Source organism: Manis javanica, chromosome 3, assembly GCF_040802235.1.
Source record: "Manis javanica isolate MJ-LG chromosome 3, MJ_LKY, whole genome shotgun sequence".
In the NCBI taxonomy this organism is placed as follows: Eukaryota; Metazoa; Chordata; class Mammalia; order Pholidota; family Manidae; genus Manis; species Manis javanica.
The window spans coordinates 14,706,839-14,726,185 of record NC_133158.1 but is presented as its reverse complement, the minus strand read 5'-3'; the positions used below and the strand labels follow the sequence as shown (position 1 = coordinate 14,726,185).

Sequence of the window (19,347 nt, the reverse complement as noted above, 5' to 3'; positions counted from 1 at the left end):
TGGAAAGGAAATTTTGCAAATAGAGATTGGAGTAAACATGAGAGTGTCTGGCCCATAAGCATTCACATCTCCTGGGTATGAATCTATTAAACATTCAGATTTTTAGGATTCACCCCCAGCCTTTTGAATCTGTGTTTCAGAGAGTTGAGGCCCAGTGTCCTACATCTGTAGCAAGCCCTCAGTGGTTCTCGCTCACTCAGGTGGGTAAGAGGCACTGGCACTTCATGTTTCTTCATCACTTCTTTCTTAGATGTTGCTGAGAACCAGACATGGTACTTTGATCATAGTTTAGAAAATATACCTCATTTAATCTTCACAGCTATCCAAAGAGGTGCCATTATCCCCATTTTACAGTTAAGAAAAACTGAGGCACAGACAGTTAAGTAACTTGCTCAAGAGTCGCACAGCTGTTCAGCAGAAGAGCTGGGATTCAAACCCAGGCCTGTTGGACTCATGAGCCTGTAAGGTTCACTTTTAGGCTTCACTGCCTCTGGTCATACTCTGCCTTTCATGTTGCCTAAGTGTCCTCAGCCCTTTGATTCTAGCAAAACATGTTGCTCTTTCAAGTCAGAAAGGGAAAAAAAAAAAAATCAAACATCCAAAATCAGGCAACTTAAGTGAGGTTAGGTAAGCTCATTTTTCAGTCCTACAAAAGTCATCAAAAGATAGCTTTTAAAGGATGTTGTTTACACACTGATCTAGCTCTCAATAATTTATTAATCTATTAATGTCTCTCCTTTTTTTTTCAACTTTATATTCAGAGGAATCAGCCAGGTTTTCTCTTAGGGTGTGTTTTAGTGCGAGGATGTGGAGAAACAGACTGTTAATGTGTTTCCCATTATTGCTCGAGACTGCACCCTGATAACATCAAAAGCTGAGGGAGGGGCTCAGTCAGGAGGAGGACAGGGAGCCCCTCCAGTGCCTTTTCTCAGCTTTCTTCTGAAATGTCCATTCAGCAAAGCAGAAGATCCTCTGAAGATCTTCCTTCCCACCATAGCCCGGCCCAGGATCTTGTCACTCTATGCCTCTGTCAGTGATGTAGCCTTGTGGCTCTAGATGTCCCCTGGAAGCTGTCCTCTCCGTGAGAACCCTCATTGGGTTCTCAATAGAAGGAGTAGGAGATCAGGTGTTAATGAACTCCCTGTGGGAATCTTTTCACATCATCACATTGTACCCTTTGCATAATATATTACTGGGTTTTTTTTACATTTATTATAATTTAAGCATATTATGTTGTATTTGCATATATTGCAATTTAATTATATCACAGTTTTATTTTTCATTATGCCTTAGTAAAGCTGAAACAATGCAGAGGGATCTAGTGGCAGGGGTATTAGAACTGCTGAAGTAGACAAGGAAGGCCAAGGCAGCCCAGAGTTAACAAGTGCAAGCAGGTGTTCTTTGCTCTGGACTTGGAGGGCCTAAGGGAGGAGATGGTGTTATCAGAATCCCAGAGTCAGAGAGCGGAAACCCTGGAGGAAGAGCTGGCCTGGGTGACTCTGTGGCTGGGACTGTCAGCTGGAAGCTGGAATTCTGTCGCAGCAGTACTAACAGTGAGGGGGGCTAAAGTAAGGCTTTCCCTAAAGGAGTGAGGAGCACAGAGCAAAGTGTGTCCAGCAGCAGCCGGGAACGTGCAGGAGTCGCAGCCACTGACAAGGTGCTGCCTGAAGCAGAGAGAGGTGGGGAGAAATATCCTGGACTCTCCTTTCTTCCCATCCTCCAATCTTTCAGCATTGCCTCCTGTTGGGTGCACTTAGCTAGAAAACAGTTCACAAAGGACCTGGGAGTTGTAGTTTGAAGCTTTCCACTCCCGTGGATGCAGAGCAGAAATAAGAAAGTATAGATGGTTCTGAGAGAGACCACGCAGATGATCAGCACAGGCCCTAAAAGAAGTGACATCACCATTAGAGCTTTTAAACAGACGCCACAAAGCCTGGAAACACAGAGGAATACACACAATACATAGTTTACTAACGTTGCATTATATACATATATTCAATGACATTGGACAACATGTGCAATGTTTTGACCCTTATTAGGAGTACATAGTTCAGTGCACTATGAAAATTGCAACAATAATGGTACATTAATGCATTTCCATCAATTCCTACACAGGCATCAGAGAGCTGTTGTCCCCCATGATTTGTGCCTCTGATTTTCATTGCCTACATTTTTAGCATATCCTAAAAGAACTGTGTTCAAGCTGGTTTTAAAAAAAATCTTCTGTGTTTCCATCTGCCTCCTATATATTAACTTATTTAATTAGCAACTGTTAAACGCTAACTTCCATCTCCAGTTTATTCCAGAGAGAAAATCTGAGCTAAGCTGCCTCCAAGTAAACTTCCTCCATTTTCACATGTCCCCTTTCAGTGAGAAGCAACAAAGGGCCTAGTAGTCAGTATGGGTTGAAGAAATAAATTAAGCGTGTGCCACAAGTATATGGCTGTGTGCCATAATTCATTTCGAAGTGGTAGCTTTGCATTATAGAAGTCTAGAATGCTGTCTACCTGGTACTTAAGAAATCAAGAAACGTGAGAAGTACTCCTGGTGGATTGTAATTTGAACAGAAGAGAGGATTTGGAGTTTATTTCTTACTGACCCAGAAAGAAAAGTTCAAAAAGAGAGGAATGTAGTCAGGTTATTGGGTAAAAAGTTAATCTCAGGATCTTCAGAGACCATGTATGATGGACAGAACCTGTGAACTACTTTCTTCTCCACTTTCCTATCTAAGTTATTACTCTTAACACTCAGTTAGTTGTCCAAGCTGTAAATATGAAGCTTCCCCACTCCTTATTGCCTCTCACTTTTCTTGGCTAAATGTCCTATAAATCCTTTTTCCTATGTTTTGTTTCAGACTAAGGGTCTTGCTCATTCCCCTGAACAACTCTATTCCCAATCTACATCTGCTCAAACGTTGTCCACTGTAGTACCTTCCTAACTGGTCTCCCATTTTGATTCATTCATTTAATAAATCTTACAGTCTATATTTCCATGTAGTAGCTGGAGTGATATTTCTAAAATCCTGGCCTAATCATGTAACTCCTTGGTTAAAACCAAAATTGGTCCCTTTTCTTATTAACTAAAGTCCAGTTAAAGACTTCCCATTAAACATAGAAAAAAACTATAGACTCAAACATGGCAAATGAGACCTTTCTTAATCCTGCTCCTTCCGAACTTAACAGATGCTCTCTTGCAATTTCTTTATAATCAAGAGTTTTGTTATTTTAAGGAACAAAACTTCATTCAAAGTAGTTAAGGTATGGATATAAAAATGTCCAGCATCTGTTTTAACTTTCAGTTCTGTTTGTCAGACATTGCTTGTCCTCTGCCTTTGTGGTACATGGTGGGACTGCTCTTCCCCTTGTGTTGAGTGAGTCTGAATGACTAGTTGTGACCAGTGTCTTTTGCATGGTTATGGTGTGGGTCACTTCCAGACTGGAGCACTTAATCGCTAGTGCAAGGCTTTCTGGAGCTCTTGCCCTCTGTCACAGTGTTTGACAGTGTTCATCACTGTGTCTGCTCTGTCGGCTTCCTTCCCAGAGTAAGGATGCCTGGAGTGGAGCTCCACGGTGATAGTATGAATGAGAAATGAACTTTTCATGTTAGAAGCTTCCAAGTTTGGGCAGTAATTATTACTATAGTACAAGGGTTGGCAAAATTTTTCTATGAAAGCTTTGTGGGTCACATAGGTAGTTGATCCTTCTCCCCTTTCCCCCTTCTTTATGATCTTTAAAATTGTAAAAGCAGTTCTTAGTTCAGGATGTCCCTAGGTGGGATTGCCCCAAGGACTGTCGTTTGCCATCCCCTGCTGTAGTGTAACGTGCTGTAATTTGACTGAGACAATATCAAAGACAGGAGACAAAACACTGGTCTCTCATCATTGCCTTTTTCTGTGAGTCTCTTCAATTCCTGCTTATCTCTGAACCAGCTTCATCGGTGTCTTGCCCTGTTCTTGGCCTAATCTAGTCACCACAGATGGCTCAATATGGCTGCCCTTGTCTTGGCTTCTCAGCTTAAGTACCTTCAGTCTATTAGTTCAGATTCTCTGAAGACCATCTCGTTAGTTACTCAACAGCTGTTTATTGGATAAGGGATCCAACTTTGCTTTAATCACAGTAGCTGAGCAGGTTGTGGTATGTATTGTCACCTTCCAGGACAGGTTCACTTAGCAGGGACTGTGAACAGCAAATGTTTATAGATTTTCCTAATAGAGTACTCTAACATTTTGTGCAGACTCTTTCCAATCCCTCTTTAATGTATGTGATACATGTTTCTTCCCTGCTCCTCACCTGGCAATCTTCAATCCATATCTCAAGTCAGCCTAAATATCACCTCCTCTCTGAGGTCTTTCATAACTATTAGCATCATCTCATGCCTGCTGTTCAACCAACTAGACAAAGTTACTTCTCCTTTATAGTCCCACAGTACAGTACCTTGTATAATACTAAATTAATACAATCTGATTATTACCTGTATATCTGCCTTAAAGGGAGGTCAACTTGATGGGAAAGACCCATCACTTACTCACTATCATGATAGCTTTTCTTACTGTGAGGATGCTACCTCCCTAATCCTTGAGGAACATTGTCCCATCATAATTTCTGTTATTCCATATTTAGATTTGTCTTTGGCATCCATATCTGAGGTCCTAACTAATATCAATTATATTAAAATAGAGATTCAGTGAATTTACATTTGCCTTTAGAGATATTTATTTTAATTAGAATTTCCTTTTCAGAGGTGCAGTAACTACAGGAACTACAAAATCTGCAGGTAACCATATATAAAACTTAGCCCCCCCAAAATAAAATTAACCTTCTAGCCTGAAGGCTAACAGGAATTAGCTCCTCTCTTGGCCAACATTCACACAGTGGCTATTTTGTCTCCAGTGCATTGCAACATTACAGACTTTTAGTGAATTGGGATATAGCCTCAGATACCAAACTGCCACCAGCTGGTTTAACTTTAATAAAACATCAAGCTGCTAAACATGTCATACCATTTTGGCTCCAGCATTTAGTGTACTGATTGCTTATAGTTTCTGGAATGCAGGCACACAGTAAATAGAGCAAGATGTGTAAAATATTTATTTTATATTATTCTTTGGCAAAATTTGGATCATATACTGTCACTTTTTAAGCATTTAGAAACTCTTTTTAGCATGTAGTATCATTTAACAGTAAGAGTTACCCTCTTAAAAGGTCATATAAAACTTGAAAATGCCGGAGTTTATGACCTGGGAACCCCTTTTAGGCATTTCAGTCAGAGAATGACAAGTAGCTGTCAGAGAATAATCAATTGTTGCTTGATAGCAATTCATTTTATTCATAGATTAGCACATTCTTTGCTCTCAGATGGGCAGTGAAATGTTCTTTCTGGGTGTTCCCTGATATTCTTTAGGAGGGAAGACTCTCGTAGGGTGGTGAGCAACAGCGTGGATGTTAAGTGGTGAGAAAGAGGAAATGATGTGGAGTGGTCGGTAGGTAGTTGAGGGAAAAGCAGTATGAGTTGCAGGGGAATAAGTAGAGAGAAGGGGAAAAGGCTGGTATTTAAAGGCAAAAGAGGGGGAAAAGATCTCCAAAGAGAGAGGACACAGATTGAGAAAAATAAGTTGTATTTTCCTAGGAGCTGACCACCCATCTGTGTGCTGGACCCTCGATGAGTGGATGCTGGAGTCGGAATACAGCTGATGTGCCACAGTGTTCCCATGGCCAAGCACCCAAAAACAGACACATTCTGCCCTGGGCCAGCCGCCTATTTTCCCCATGAGGTCCTCATGACAGATTCATGATCAGGAACAGGTCCCAGTGATGGGGTGACTAGGTGTTATTGAACCTAAACACCAAAGCAGAGTTTCAGTAAGAGAGCTTGACCAAACTGAAGTTTCCTCTCTCCAGAGAGAGTTAGGCCCAGTGAGCCTCAGATAAAGCAGGTGATAAGGTGATAATGCTGCCTACCTGCCTGACCACTCAAAGGCCTCCGACTCCTCTTTTAAGTGACCTCACATCTTTAATTCAAAATGTTGGGACCCTCATGTCCCAGAATGCTCAGTAACTGGTTCAGTCATCATGAGATAAGAACTGTCTGATGACAATGAATAGTGGGCAGTGGAGCCAGACCAAGCTGGCCTAGATTCTCTTCCAAAGCTACCAACAGGAAGGAATGAGAGCATCTAAGGAGGGACACAGAGATGCCAGGCCTGTAGGAGCAGTTCTAGGCTCTTACCATCCCTTTAGCAAGAAAGAGAAGTGAGGCCATGCCATGCCCACGTATGATGTACCCTTTATCACTTCTGTAAGTTTGCCCATCAGTGTCCTTAAGTTTCAGCAACTCTTCCCTTCTTGGGAGGCAAAGTTTCTTGTTACTGATCCTAGGAAGGAAGGAATCAGGTTAGGGCTAAGAAAGGAAGGAAAGAGTCTTGACTTTTCCTAGCCACCAGTAGTCTTCATTTTATTCTGTTATGTTATATAAATATAGTGTGGACAGAATAGAATAGTGTCTACTGAGTGCAATATTCAGGTCATCCCAGACCTTTGTGAATTTCCATTGAACAAAACTGGTTAATTGTTTATAAATCTCTGGCTCTTGGATCCTCATTATTACCAATATTTCATACTTTTACCAAACTCTTGGCCCTGGTATGACCATTCTTCTTATATGTGACCTCTTTACCTTAATAGTCTTCTTTCTGAATGCTGCCTGCCTGCCTGACCACTCAAAGGCCTCCGACTCCTCTTCTAAGTGACCTCACATCTTTAATTCAAAATTCTGATTCTTGATTTTAAAAGAGAGTAGATATTTAGGCAGTAGAAAAGTTTCCAGTAGACATTTTCAGTAGGAAAGCTTTTAATTTTAAAACAACAACAAAAGAGCTATTTACAGGGGCCAATTTAGCAATGTTCATTTCCATAGTCATTTTCTTTTTATAGGCTGTAAATAAATTTGAAAAATCATGTAACTTCATGGTAATAACATGACCTGGAAATTACAAGGTAATTAAGCTCAAAGCATCTAAGTATAGTACTCCAAGAATAATTTACTTCTAGGTGCCAGGAGTCAAGATTTTTGCTGCTAAGCGCTAATGCAAAATGAATTAGTACTGGAAGTTTCAAGCTGCCGCACTACACAGATTAGGGGGGCTGCCTCTGTAGTTGCTGGATGTAATTAATGACTGCATGGAGTGTAAGCAGTTGTGTCATAAGAATGTTTAGAGATGCCTTGTATTGTGATTTCAAAACAAGTGTAGGTGGAAGGTAAATATAAGCATCTGAGTGGCTTGTATAAAGAACCAGTGCCCTAAAAGTCAGGGTTCAATCAAACCTGGATGTACCCAAGGGTTTGAAAATGGAGATGACAGTCTGCTGTGTAGTGTGAGTTATCTGAGAACACTGGAAGGGCCTGGAAGAGATTTTTCCATGGTAAAAATGGAAAGCTCTCAGATCACAGTTTGGACTGTCCAATCTCAGTGGAAAAGAATTTCAAGCCAAGCATTTCCCCTAAATCACAAGGCTAACAGCCTGCCCCAAAGGCAGCCAGTCAACAGGCCTGTGGTGGTCGTCTTGACATGCACAGTGTTCTCATGGGCTGTCCTTATCTGCTGCACCATATGGCTGGCACTGAAGGGGCCTTTCTTTCTACTGAAAAGAAAGAGATAAAATACTTAAGGTCACCTCCCCATTGTCTGCCTGGGCATCCTGAGAAGACAATAAAGAGATATACCATGTTCTAGCCTGCTAAAGAGCTGCCGTTGTCTGTGGGATTTTGTGGCTGCTTGTTGTGGCTGCAAGTGTACTGGGAATAGAGTCAATGTTGCTGCCTCTTTAGGGCCTCAGGATGTTGGTATCCTCAGTCTTAGGTGGTACCCTAAAATCACTTCTGTTCTCGAGGTTGCCCTCTCCCATGACTCTTCTGCGCTCTGCTCATCTTCGCTGCAGCCTGCCTCTTCAGCCCCGCAAAAAGAGCCATTCTGCGCCTGCTAACCCTGGGGCATCCTTGTGTTTTCCCTGCATCTGCCCACATCTTCCAAGCATCTCCTTCACTAACCCTTCTTTGAATTACCCTAATTTGAATAAGCATCTGCTCCCTGTTGGGATGCTGCTGATATGATTAGTGATGTTTGGGGGGGATATTTTAGTTAAATATTTGTCACTGATATCTATTTTAACAGTTTAGAGCTGGTGGTTGGGAGAATACAAATTCTAATCCTTTGTGATTTTCTTTATTTTTGTTTTTGTAACTTGTGAGCTAGAATGTGGCCCATTTTTATAAATGATCCATGAATGTGTAAACATTCATATTCTTTATGTGGAAGACAGGATTCTACATAGATTCATTATATAAACTTAAAAAAAATCAGCTTCACCAACAGTGTACCTTTGAAAAATCTTGAAGTACCACATTTGAAGTACTCCTCGAACATGAATTTTCTCCCCTAAAAATATGGTAACGCACTATTGAAAAATGTAAGCCAACCCCCCAGAATGCTAAAAAGAGAAACATTGCAAACTCAGATGTGTAGATAAGGAGACAAGTGGACAGGTAGCTGCTGGGCTGTCTGCTAAGAAGCTCAGTCCCCCTAGGTCAGATGCTCAGAACTTTAGGCTTCAGGAACAGTCTCACACATGGCTATATGCCAAAGACTTCTGGAGCGCTCACGTGTAACCAGACCTGCAAGTGTTGAATCCACGAATACCAAGTGACCTGTCTTGTGAATCATTGCCTGTCACTAGACAAGGCGCAGAACAGGACACAGGCACAGTCACAGCCATGCTAGGACAGACCACTGGTGAGAGTGCCCATGTAGAGAGCATAGGGATGATGGCAGCATTGGGTGTGCGGCATGCAACGCACATAAGTGCTAGGGCTGCAGGCAGCCTGTATGTGTGTTAGTAGAAACCATAGAGAGAGGAGAAAGGTGAACAATTCAGATATTTCTACATTTCTTTTTCTCCTGGTCTTTGCTTTTAAATCTGATTTTGTAAGACCTAGTGTCTAATAAGAGACATCAACATACTTAAACTTCTAATGAATGTGCATTAACTTTTAATGCTCACATATTGTATATGTTTTTTAATCATTTTGTTTGCTTGATTTACTAGTGACTAAAGAGATGTGATACAGTTTCTTGTTATGACTGTGTTAGTTTCTGCCTGGAATCTCTTTTCTTCACCAATATAACATATCTGTCATGTATCCCATTTGCTGATCTTGGTTCTCAAGGGGACAGTTATCCTTCAGTTAATTTACCCTAAGTCATTATTGATTGGTAATGAATTAATATGTTGTCTGAATCCATAGGCTGTATCTGGAAAGCTCCTCTACTTAAAAAATGTTCAGTTCTGAAAGAGTCTATTCGTAAGTCAAAAAGACCACTAATGCCTTTTGTGGCCATAGTTAAAGTGCTTCTGCTCTGGTGTGTTTGTTTTCTCATATTAATAGGATCTTGGATCAATGAGCATTCTAATGTTAAGAGTGCATATTAGAGTCTCTGCTGTATTAGTTTAAATTGTAGATCTGCCCCACAATGAGGAAGAGATAGAATGCACTTTGGGGGACATAACAGACATGGAATTCATACCCTCCTTCAAGAAAGAACTCTCCCCTCAGCTGCAAGATTTTCTTAGCTGATAGCATCCAGTTGTTCCTCCTCAGTGCACCCTAGGTTTTGAGCCAAGGTCAAGCTCTTTCTGGGGTAGCCCCAGCCTAATGACAGAGCAGCACAGTGGTATGATGGCTTAACCTTTTCCACTCAGTGGAAGACTCCCCTGTGGGGCAGTCTGTGCCCTGCCAGGTCCTGTTGGGCTGCCAGGTCTATCTAGCATCTAAAAACCCTGCCCCATTCAGCTTCCTCCCTTTTCCTTTCTTTCACAGATGTTACTTTCTAATGACCCTTCTGCACGCCTAACTCCGTCTTAGTATCTGCTTCCCCGAGGACCCAGCAGACACCAGGGTTAATCCAAAATGTCCATTCCAGTCCAGTTCTTTTACTTTTTCTCCATGTTGCTTCTATAATCCGCCTGGAAAGATAAAAATCTTATTTCAGTGTTGAAATCAGGTTTTCTTTCTCCCTGTGAAGTGATGTGCCTGAAGATTCATCAGTAACTTCAGGGAGCCGTTCACAGTGCTCCTACAACTCTTGCTTGGTCTCAAGATATTTTTCCTGGGCAAACTCAATAGTGCTGAGACACAAATGTTCTGCTGCAGATGCTACTGACAAGATACTGCAAGGAAACGATTCACAGATTCCATCCAGGGTGCCAGTCTGCATCCATGTGAGGGGAGGCCATGCAGGGAGAAGCGGATTTTTAGGCAGTTTCAATTCTAAATGGGAGGTGTTTGTTTTCAGAGTTTGGTCTCTATCTATACCTTTACCATTCCTAGAAAATTTTAGCATAGGAGAGAAGGGTTGGTAAACTGTGCTTGGGCATGGAGGGGTCAGAGAATGAAGTAAAGTGAACTCCAGACAAGAGATATGTGGCTTGCTAAAGAAATGAGAATAACAAAAGTTAAATCGGTCCTTTAGTTACTCAACTCATTCAGAAAAGTGACAGCATGTGGCCAAAATGCAGATAAGGTGTTCTCACCATCCATTTAATCTGAACTTCCAAACTTTTGAAATTCTAGGCACAACCCAGGAATAATATCCCAACATAACGAGTAGATAATGTGGATTTATCATGAATATTCAGGGTAGGCACACACTGTGGGATGGGGTTGAGTGATGGTCTAGGGCTAGTGCTGATGGCCTGGTGGACCACATCCAGTGTGATGTATAAAGCCTCACAGAGTTCTAACAAGCAGGTGAGATATTTGTTCACCACAACTTTTCCTTTTGTTCACAACTCAATGAGGCTGACCAGATCCATACATCTTTAAGCTAGTTTCTTTTAGTCTGTGTTAAGCTAGTAACAGCTGCACTGTGATTCCTGCCTGTTTGGGAATAGGAGTGCAGGGGTTGGGAGTAATGATAAATTGGTATGAGGAGTAGAAAAATGAAGAATTTAAAAAACAAGGATTCATCTACCTTGGGGAAGGGGGTCTCTATGAAGGTGATTGTAGACTAAGTGATTTGCAACCAATTCGTGCCCCTTTCTCCCCATATGTCCTGGAGGTAATTCCAATGGCAGGTAGAGAAATGCCTGGGAGGGGTCAGGGGTCACCTTGCTGTCATGAATCTCTTGCAGACTGGTTCCTAGAGCTCCCTCAGCCCTGCCTGGCATCACCTACCATATCTCTTAGCAGCAGTGTGTGTGAAAGCTCCGCTCCTCCCTGAGCACCTTTATTCTCCAAATGTCAGCATCAGAGAACCATTCTGGAGAGCAAAAAAATAAAATAAAAGCTCTTGCAGCTCCTTTAAGACAGAAGCACTTTACACATGCATTTTTAAAAGAGGGTTGCCACACTTCCGTTTTTTACTTTGGGTAACCCATTTACTGTGTTTTGCTGGAGATAAAATGGAGAGCATCTATCGGTGGAGTTAGTGTCTACTTGTTTCCCTACCTCAAAGGATTGTTCTGCGGAATGCCATTGCTACGTGTTTATCACTCCTGACACATCAGCATCCGCCCAAATGGGTTCTGTGGAGCAGTGGTCCTTTGAGATGCTCATGGAGAAACAAGTTTGGTTCAATTTAGTCTTGAGAAGTGCTGCCTACTGTACCTCGTTTTTAGAGATTCGTAGTTCAAGTTAAAGAATCTGAGGAGTTGTTAAGCTTTAGTGTTTCCTAAACTGATTTGATGATGGACTTTTTTCGTATGTATATAAAGTTTATTAATTCCCCAATAGAGAATACTTACAGTAGCCGTGTACTGAGGACATGCAGTTAAGCATTAAGTGCCTGTGCACTTAATGCTTGGGTTTGGGTCCCAGCTATGGCATTTACTATGTGACCTTGGACAAGTTTATTATCAATTGTGAAATCAGGCTCCTCACCTGGAAAATGAGAATAATAATAATACCACATTAGGATTGCTCTGAGGTTCAAATGTGCTCAGGTATTTAAAGTGCTCAGTACAATGCCTGACACATAGTGAGTATTCCATGATGTTTCCTGTTGTCATTGTGACTTTCTGTGTTTATCTTCAGAAAACAATGTTAATGTAATAACCATAAGTAAGAAGTAAATATAATTTCATGGTTGACAAACTATCTTATGTATACACACTCAGTCTCATATATACATACTCAAGATAGGAAATGTTGTTGTTATACCCATTTTACAGATTATGAAAAAAAGGCTAAGAAATTTGAAAACATTTCATGAGTGGGCAGTAAAGGGGAGAGCCAGAATCAAATATGGCTCTTTGACATCACATCCTGTGCCTTTTCTTGAATATATTTGGTTTCCCTATGATTCCAAATGAAAAAATGAAAACTGTCTACTTATAGTAGCTGAGAAGATCTGCCTTTCAAAAGATACATGGCTTAAACCTCAAAGTTAGAAGTTAAAGGCATTGTAGTGGATGAAATTAAACTAAGGCAAATAATACAGAGATGTTCTGAGTTATAAAAGTCCCTACACTAGTATTATAGGATAATGAAGAGCACTTAGACGGGATATAAATCCATTCACCAGGTTACAAACTAAAAATCAGTACATATGATGTGGCCAAGGATTGTTACGGTTTTTTGCATGCATGTGAAAAGTCAAGATGTTGAAATACTGAATTTCTATGACAGTTTGAGAGTTATAGGGAAAATAAAACTGAATATTTGATATTTGGATTTGAGCGGAAAATTATTTCTTTGTCCTTATTTTAGCATAATTGATCTCCTTGCATATTCTGATGTTTGGAAATATTGGGCTGTGGCACTTAAAATTTCCTAGAAAATGCAGTTTGGTGCATTAGTCCTATAGATCTTAGACTTATATGTTACTACCATTCCTGACTTCATCTTTGCTTCTCTCACTAATGTTGGAATAATTAGGTGATCTTTGAAGCAGTTTTTTGGGGATAGTGTCAAGGTTAGTATGTTCAGACTATACAAGATATGTGTTTAAAAAAAAAGGTGGCAATAATAAAAGGAGGGTAGGGGTAGGACCATGATATCACTGACTTACCATTAACTACTTCTATAAACAAAGACAGTCTCATCACAAGTTCAGTTTCTGGTCAAAAGAGTTAACAAAATCAAGTAAAAACATCCATGCAGAGGGGTGGGCAGGAGTAGAGGGGAAAAATATTTCATTCTGCTAAAATCACAGTGGTCCAGTGATATGACACCAGATTGGTCCAGTTGACAAACGAAAAATGACATAAACCTTTCCCTTAGATTGCTATTGCTAGACTTTAGAGCCCTATATTTCCCCCAAAGTTTATCTTTCCTTATGAATTATTTTGCTTCTCTTAATTAGAAAGTGGTATCCATTTCTTCCCACTTTGCTTTGCTTACCAGGGAGCTCAGAGCAAAACTGCCAAATCATAGCATGACTGCCTGTATTTGAGACTCGATGCAGTCCCATCGCCTCTGCAATTATGATTGCTGATATTAATTTCTCTACATACAGATTTTCATATTTGTGTGCTGATACTATGTCCTTTTTTATCTGTAGAAATGAGAGTGAAATGGAGGCAACAAGGAAGGAATACATTTAAGAGAGAGATTTTCAACAATTAAGCATTGAAAAAATTTAAAGATTTCTTCACTAGCATTCAGTTAACTGATTTCTCCCCACCTAGATATTTTACTTAATGATCAGATTAGTACAAAAATTATATTTAAATATAAGCATTGTGAGAAGATTGAAGGATATGTTCAGGTAGGGGACAAAGGGAATGATGGAAATGAGCTGATGGGAAGACTTATCCCAGTTAGTACCTGTGACTTTTATTAAAGGTTCAGAGGAAACAGTTGTCAAAATTAAGCATTTTGCAAAATAGAGAAATCCCATTACTTCCATTTATCTGAGAGCAGCCAAGAAGACAAAAGGAATTGGAAAGTGAATTTTGGGGGGAATTACACAGGTTCACACAGAGGGTACTCTCCTAGTTACAGTTTTCTGAGATATTTTACCTGACTCGTGGTATTTCCATGTCCTTTTAAAAAGTTTTTGTTTTCTGCAGGGCATCAGGAAGGAAATCCCTAGGATGCTGCATGTTTCCCAGGCGAAAGTGAATTCATTTCATTGCAATTTGGAGTAGAAGCTGGCCTTGTTGTTTATCTGGGGGCCCCTCCAGAATCCTCCATTCCAACAACTCCTGGATTTGATGGCGAGGATACTTTTGGCAACAGGAAAAGGTAAAAAGGGGAAATGAGCAACCTAGCTGGTGCTCCCCCTCTCCCCAGCTGACACATTTGCTGCTATGACTGTGGGCATCTCCTAATGCCCGTGGTATTGTGACACAGCTATTTTCTTATTGTTTTGTCTCAGTTTGCAGACTTGCAACTTTCTGACGACCAGTGACTATTTATTTATAAGCCCCTAACAGCTATTAAGTGTATATGTGGAGGCAAGCAAATTGCTGCCAAGTGCATAAAGCAAAGTGATTTGTATCTACAATTTACATTTATTCTCCAGGTATATTTGACATTAATGTTGTGACTGAACTGCCATGATGAAGATTAATTATATAAACATTTTTTGCTGACTTTGTGAGCAGTCAAGCTGATTGTTTTATCTGATTTCCTAAGGTTGGTACCTAACAGCATGATGGGAAGCATTTCTTAGCTGTGCTTGGCACCTTCATAGATTAAGTGCCCCAGACCAGTCTTATCTAATAAGCATTTGGGGAAAGGTTTTTGCTAGCTACCGTGTTCCAGCTTACTTGATTATGAAGGAAGAAGTAGAAGAATGATCAGTTCTTGGAATTTTGCAGACATTTGGACTTGGGTAGAATTCCCCAGAATTAAATAAGAATTGTGCTTTGTAAGTGAGTAAAGATGTGCTCCACACACAAGAAAAGACAATTTGTTCAGTTTTTCCTGCTCAACCTGCTCTAGGCCCCAGACACCTTGAGTTGGAGAAAATTAGGCTCTCAGGGGCTTTGTTTTTCTCCTTTGTGAAATGGAGAGAATTACAGAATCTCCCTTGCTCAGTGTATACTACTCACATTGACATACCTGGATGAAAGGGACATGCTATAGATGCCCTTAGGGGGCCCAACTCAAGTCTTACAAAATCAACAAGGTAGAGGCTGTGTATATCCAGTTAGGGTTTAGAAGATCCTTCTACTGTCCCTTCAGATCACAGAGAAACCCTGAGGGGCTTACATATCCCCAAGAACTCCGACTAGTAAGGCCTCTGGCTGTCAGACTCACTGTCCAGGCCTGCGTGTGCCTTCAGCTCAGAGACTTCTGCAGCAGGCCTGGGGTGGGAGCTCTGTGCCCAGGTTCCAAAAGCCTCAAGGCCTAATGTTTCAGGCCTTTGGCATCCACAGCTATTCCACCAGAAATATGATTCTCGGGAGTGGAGGTAAGCCCCTGGGCTCTCTCAGAAACCCCCATCACTACTGTATGCCAGCCAGACTGCTCCCAGCACAGTCTACCTCCCTGGGCTGCACAGCCAGAGAAAGCCCAGGTGTCGAGGTTGGATAGTAACTGCTGTTTTCATCTCTGTAAAAAAAAAAAAGTAAGGTTTAATGAACTCTTGAAGCAAGAAAGCTCAGATCTGGCAAAAAAAAAAAAAAAAGGCTTTTTATGCTGGGCCTAGAGAAAAACACCTCTTGTTTATCCCAGTCCCATAGGTGAGCTAAAAGAAAGCATGATTTACTATTTCAGAAAATTGTCCTGCCTCGCTTATATTTGAATTCAATTCCCTGATATATGGTTGATGCATTAGTCAGAGTCCAGAATAAGAGCACGAAGATGAGGGTACAGAGTGGGGGAAACCACAGAAACCCTCCAGAAGCCAACAGTTACCAGCAGGAGCAGTTACCACCCACTGGCCTGGGGAAGCAGGGGAAGGAGCATCGATGGGGGCTTGTAGCCAAAGCAGCTCTGGGGAGAGGGATGCCCTGCATCCATTCCACTGAGGAATGCTGCTTGGAGGAACCAGGGGTCTGGCTCTCTTTAATGCCTCTAAAACATTATTATGCTGGAAGCCAGAAAAGGCAAGGGAGCCCACTGATGTGACCCCTACTGGCTAAGCTCAGAACGAGGGGCAGAGAAGGATGCAAATGGATGAAGGGGCCAATGAAAGATACCCTGCACACCTTCTTTCCACTCTGGTCTTTTGTCGTATCAGCTGCCGTCCATTGGGTACTAGTCATGGGCATTCACTAATACTGGGCACTGTTCTAGGCACTGTATATATATGATCTAGTTTAACCCCTGCAACAGAGCTGACCAATTGTTTTAGGTGTGAAAAATGGGAAGCCCAGATTCCAAGTCTTCTTGGTTTCAGAGGTCATTTCATAATCAGGACACTAACTTTACCTAAGGAATTGGCAGACCAAACCGCCATGTTTTAACTTGTGTTTGTCAGTAGGAGATAGAGCTGATCTTCTAGGTGTGCCCTCAGAATGGTTCAGAGACACTTTTTTTCATAAGTTTTCATTAAGGAAACTCAAGTATAGCAGGTAGCGATGCTTTGCTTTCTCTCATTAGCCCTTTATTTGTTAATTTATATATTTATTTATTTCTTAGAAACTTTATTTTCAGAGTGTAACATGCATGCATAAAAGTACTCAAATTCAAGTGCATGGCCTTATGGATTTCCACAAAGTAATTTATTGTGTAACCAGCCCCAGGCCAGAAACAGAACAAGCCCCGGGGCCCCTTACTTGAACTTAGCCCTTCCCCACCATCCTGACTTCAGATCAACACATATTACTCTTTAATCTTTGGTAGGATGCAACAAGGAGATGAACATACTTATTTTATACATAATGCAGATTTGTTAATGATTTATTGCACTAGATCAGGGGACAGCAAATGACAGCCCATACAGTCCACCGCATATTTTTTGTAAATGAAGTTGTGCTTTGAAATTGAAGTTGAATTGGAACATAGCCATGCCCATGATCTGTGGCCACTTTTAAGCTGCAATAGCAGAGTTGAATAGTCCTAAAAGAGACACTGTGGTCTGCAGAGCCAAACAGATTTGCTATATGGCTCTTTTAAGGAAAAATTGACCACTCCCTGTGCTACAGTATGAATGTGCATACAGAAAAGAATGAAAAAAAGAACATTCCAACAAGCCACACCACAAAACCCGAGTTAGCCCCTGGCAGTCCTCGAGCTGACACGCCCTGTGGCGCTGGTGTGTACTCGCAGAACCCTCGGGTTTCATTCCAGTGCGGCTGTTGTCGCGCAATCCCAGACCGCGGCAAGGGTGGAAAGTCATCGCGAGGCGCCTCCTCCACAGACAAACCCAAGCGTTCACCCTGTAAACTCCGCAGGGGCAAAAACGAGATAAAACCTTCCCCAACAATATTAAATGTAAGCCTACCTGGCTCGCTTGAGGCTTGCACCTGCCACCCCAGGCTAGGGCTTCTCTTCGCCTTTGCGAGAATCACACATGGCAGCCAAGTTCCAGGGAAGCATTCACAGCCACAGGCTGCACAGCCACAGGCTGCTCCTAGGAGAGGTCGCTGGGTAAGCAAGAGAGGAAGCAGGTTAGAGGTGCGCAGGCACGGTGACATCCGTAGTACAGGAGATGCGTGACATGATGGGGGAGTGACTGTGCAAAGTGGCTCAGACGTGGTCTTGTGCATCAGCTGTCCTCGAACCGGGGAGAGGCTGGGTGTTTGAAAACTACTTTTGCCAGGCTTGTCACCCATGGTTTCCACAGTAGCTGATCCATCCTGTCCCTGTCCAGGTAAAACAAAACTGTTACATCAAGGGAGGGGGACTCTGGAAAATGTGACGTCACAAAGCGGATGGTCCACAGGGCCCTCCTGTCCCTAACGCGGAGCTCTTTTGAAGACTCTTTTAGGGTCTGACATTTACTGTTAATTTGTACAGCTACTTATTTACCATCAGTCCTCCTACCCCACCGATTTATAAGCATTTTGAGGATGCAGACTGGGTCTTTTTTTTTTTAACCACTCTGGCTGCCATGTGTGATTCTCGCAAAGGCGAAGAGAAGCCCTAGCCTGGGGTGGCAGGTGCAAGCCTCAAGCGAGCCAGGTAGGCTTACATTTAATATTGTTGGGGAAGGTTTTATCTCGTTTTTGCCCCTGCGGAGTTTACAGGGTGAACGCTTGGGTTTGTCTGTGGAGGAGGCGCCTCGCAATGACTTTCCACCCTTGCCGCGGTCTGGGATTGCGCGACAACAGCCGCACTGGAATGAAACCCGAGGGTTCTGCGAGTACACACCAGCGCCACAGGGCGTGTCAGTTCCAGGACTGCCAGGGGCTAACTTGGGTTTTGTGGTGTGGCTTGTTGGAATGTTCTTTTTTTCATTCTTTTCTTTTAAATATTTTATTGAAGAGAAATGCTTCCTCACTGAGGAGGCATTTCAGGCCCCTTGAGCTGGGTTTGTAGCTCTGAGAGGGTCATCTTCACAGCTAGTTTTTGCAACAGCCATCTTCAGACTCACCCTAATCGCAGACAGTAGCCTCAGAGCTTTGCATGTCGTCAGCACGTCTTCAACAGCAGGACATGGCCTCGCCCCTTCCAAGCTGCCAGATAAAAAGAAAAATTTAGAGATAATTTTGTCTCTCCCTGAACAAGAGGTCTCAGAAAGACTATCAACACTGATGGGAAAGGCAGAAGTTACAGAAGTTTACATTTACAGAAATTAGGGTTTCTTTCAGCCAGAATGGCAAAACCTCCTGGCAAATTTCCACACACTTAGCTCAGGCCTAACTTAGACATCAATAACCAATCACAGCTCTCCTTTCTGCTGAGCCTGGCCCAGGCCTCAGACTCATTCTTAGCATTGTATTTCTGGTAGCTACTATCAGGAAATAAAATACAAGCTTAAACAGATTTACCATTCCAGAATTAAGTCATCACTTTTGAGTAGACAACATATTGTGAAATATAAGGGTAACAGTAGCTGATGGGTGCTGAGTATTATGTGCTGGACATTGTTCAAAGAGCCTCATCTTGATCCAGTCATGTACTATGAACCACATGAGTACAGATTTTGTTTGGATTATTGTTGTACCACCAGTGCCTGGGAGAGTCTTTGATACATAGTGAGTGCTTAGTAAATCCTTGTTATTTTAATGAATTCTAAGAACAACTATTATTATTCTCATATTCCAGATACAGAAACTGAGGCCCAGAGAACTTAAGTAACTCACCTGAGTAAGGGCTGGGGCCATGATTTGACATTGATTTAGTATTTTATTCATACTTTTAACCACGCTACTTTACTGCTTCTCGTAGTAGCTGTTTGATATCTCTGTTCTTACTTATTAATATCCAGTAAGTTGGTTATTCAGTCTCATTGTTTCT

The 19,347-nt window shown here is 41.8% G+C and overlaps 1 protein-coding gene across 3 annotated transcripts in view; it reads left to right on the top strand.

Moving 5' to 3' along the window:
- The window catches only part of SUCLG2 (succinate-CoA ligase GDP-forming subunit beta), a 578,416-nt gene that overhangs the window by 378,234 nt on the left and 180,835 nt on the right, over window positions 1-19,347 (top strand). Inside the window, exon 13 of one of the 3 annotated variants that reach the window (XM_073230876.1) lies at window positions 14,064-14,227. The exons of the other annotated variants lie outside the window; for them this stretch is intronic. Within the exon in view, the coding sequence (XP_073086977.1) occupies window positions 14,064-14,086 (23 nt within the window). The 3' untranslated portion in view covers window positions 14,087-14,227. Of the gene's footprint in view, window positions 1-14,063; window positions 14,228-19,347 lie in introns of those variants that run through there. 3 annotated transcript variants of the gene reach the window in all.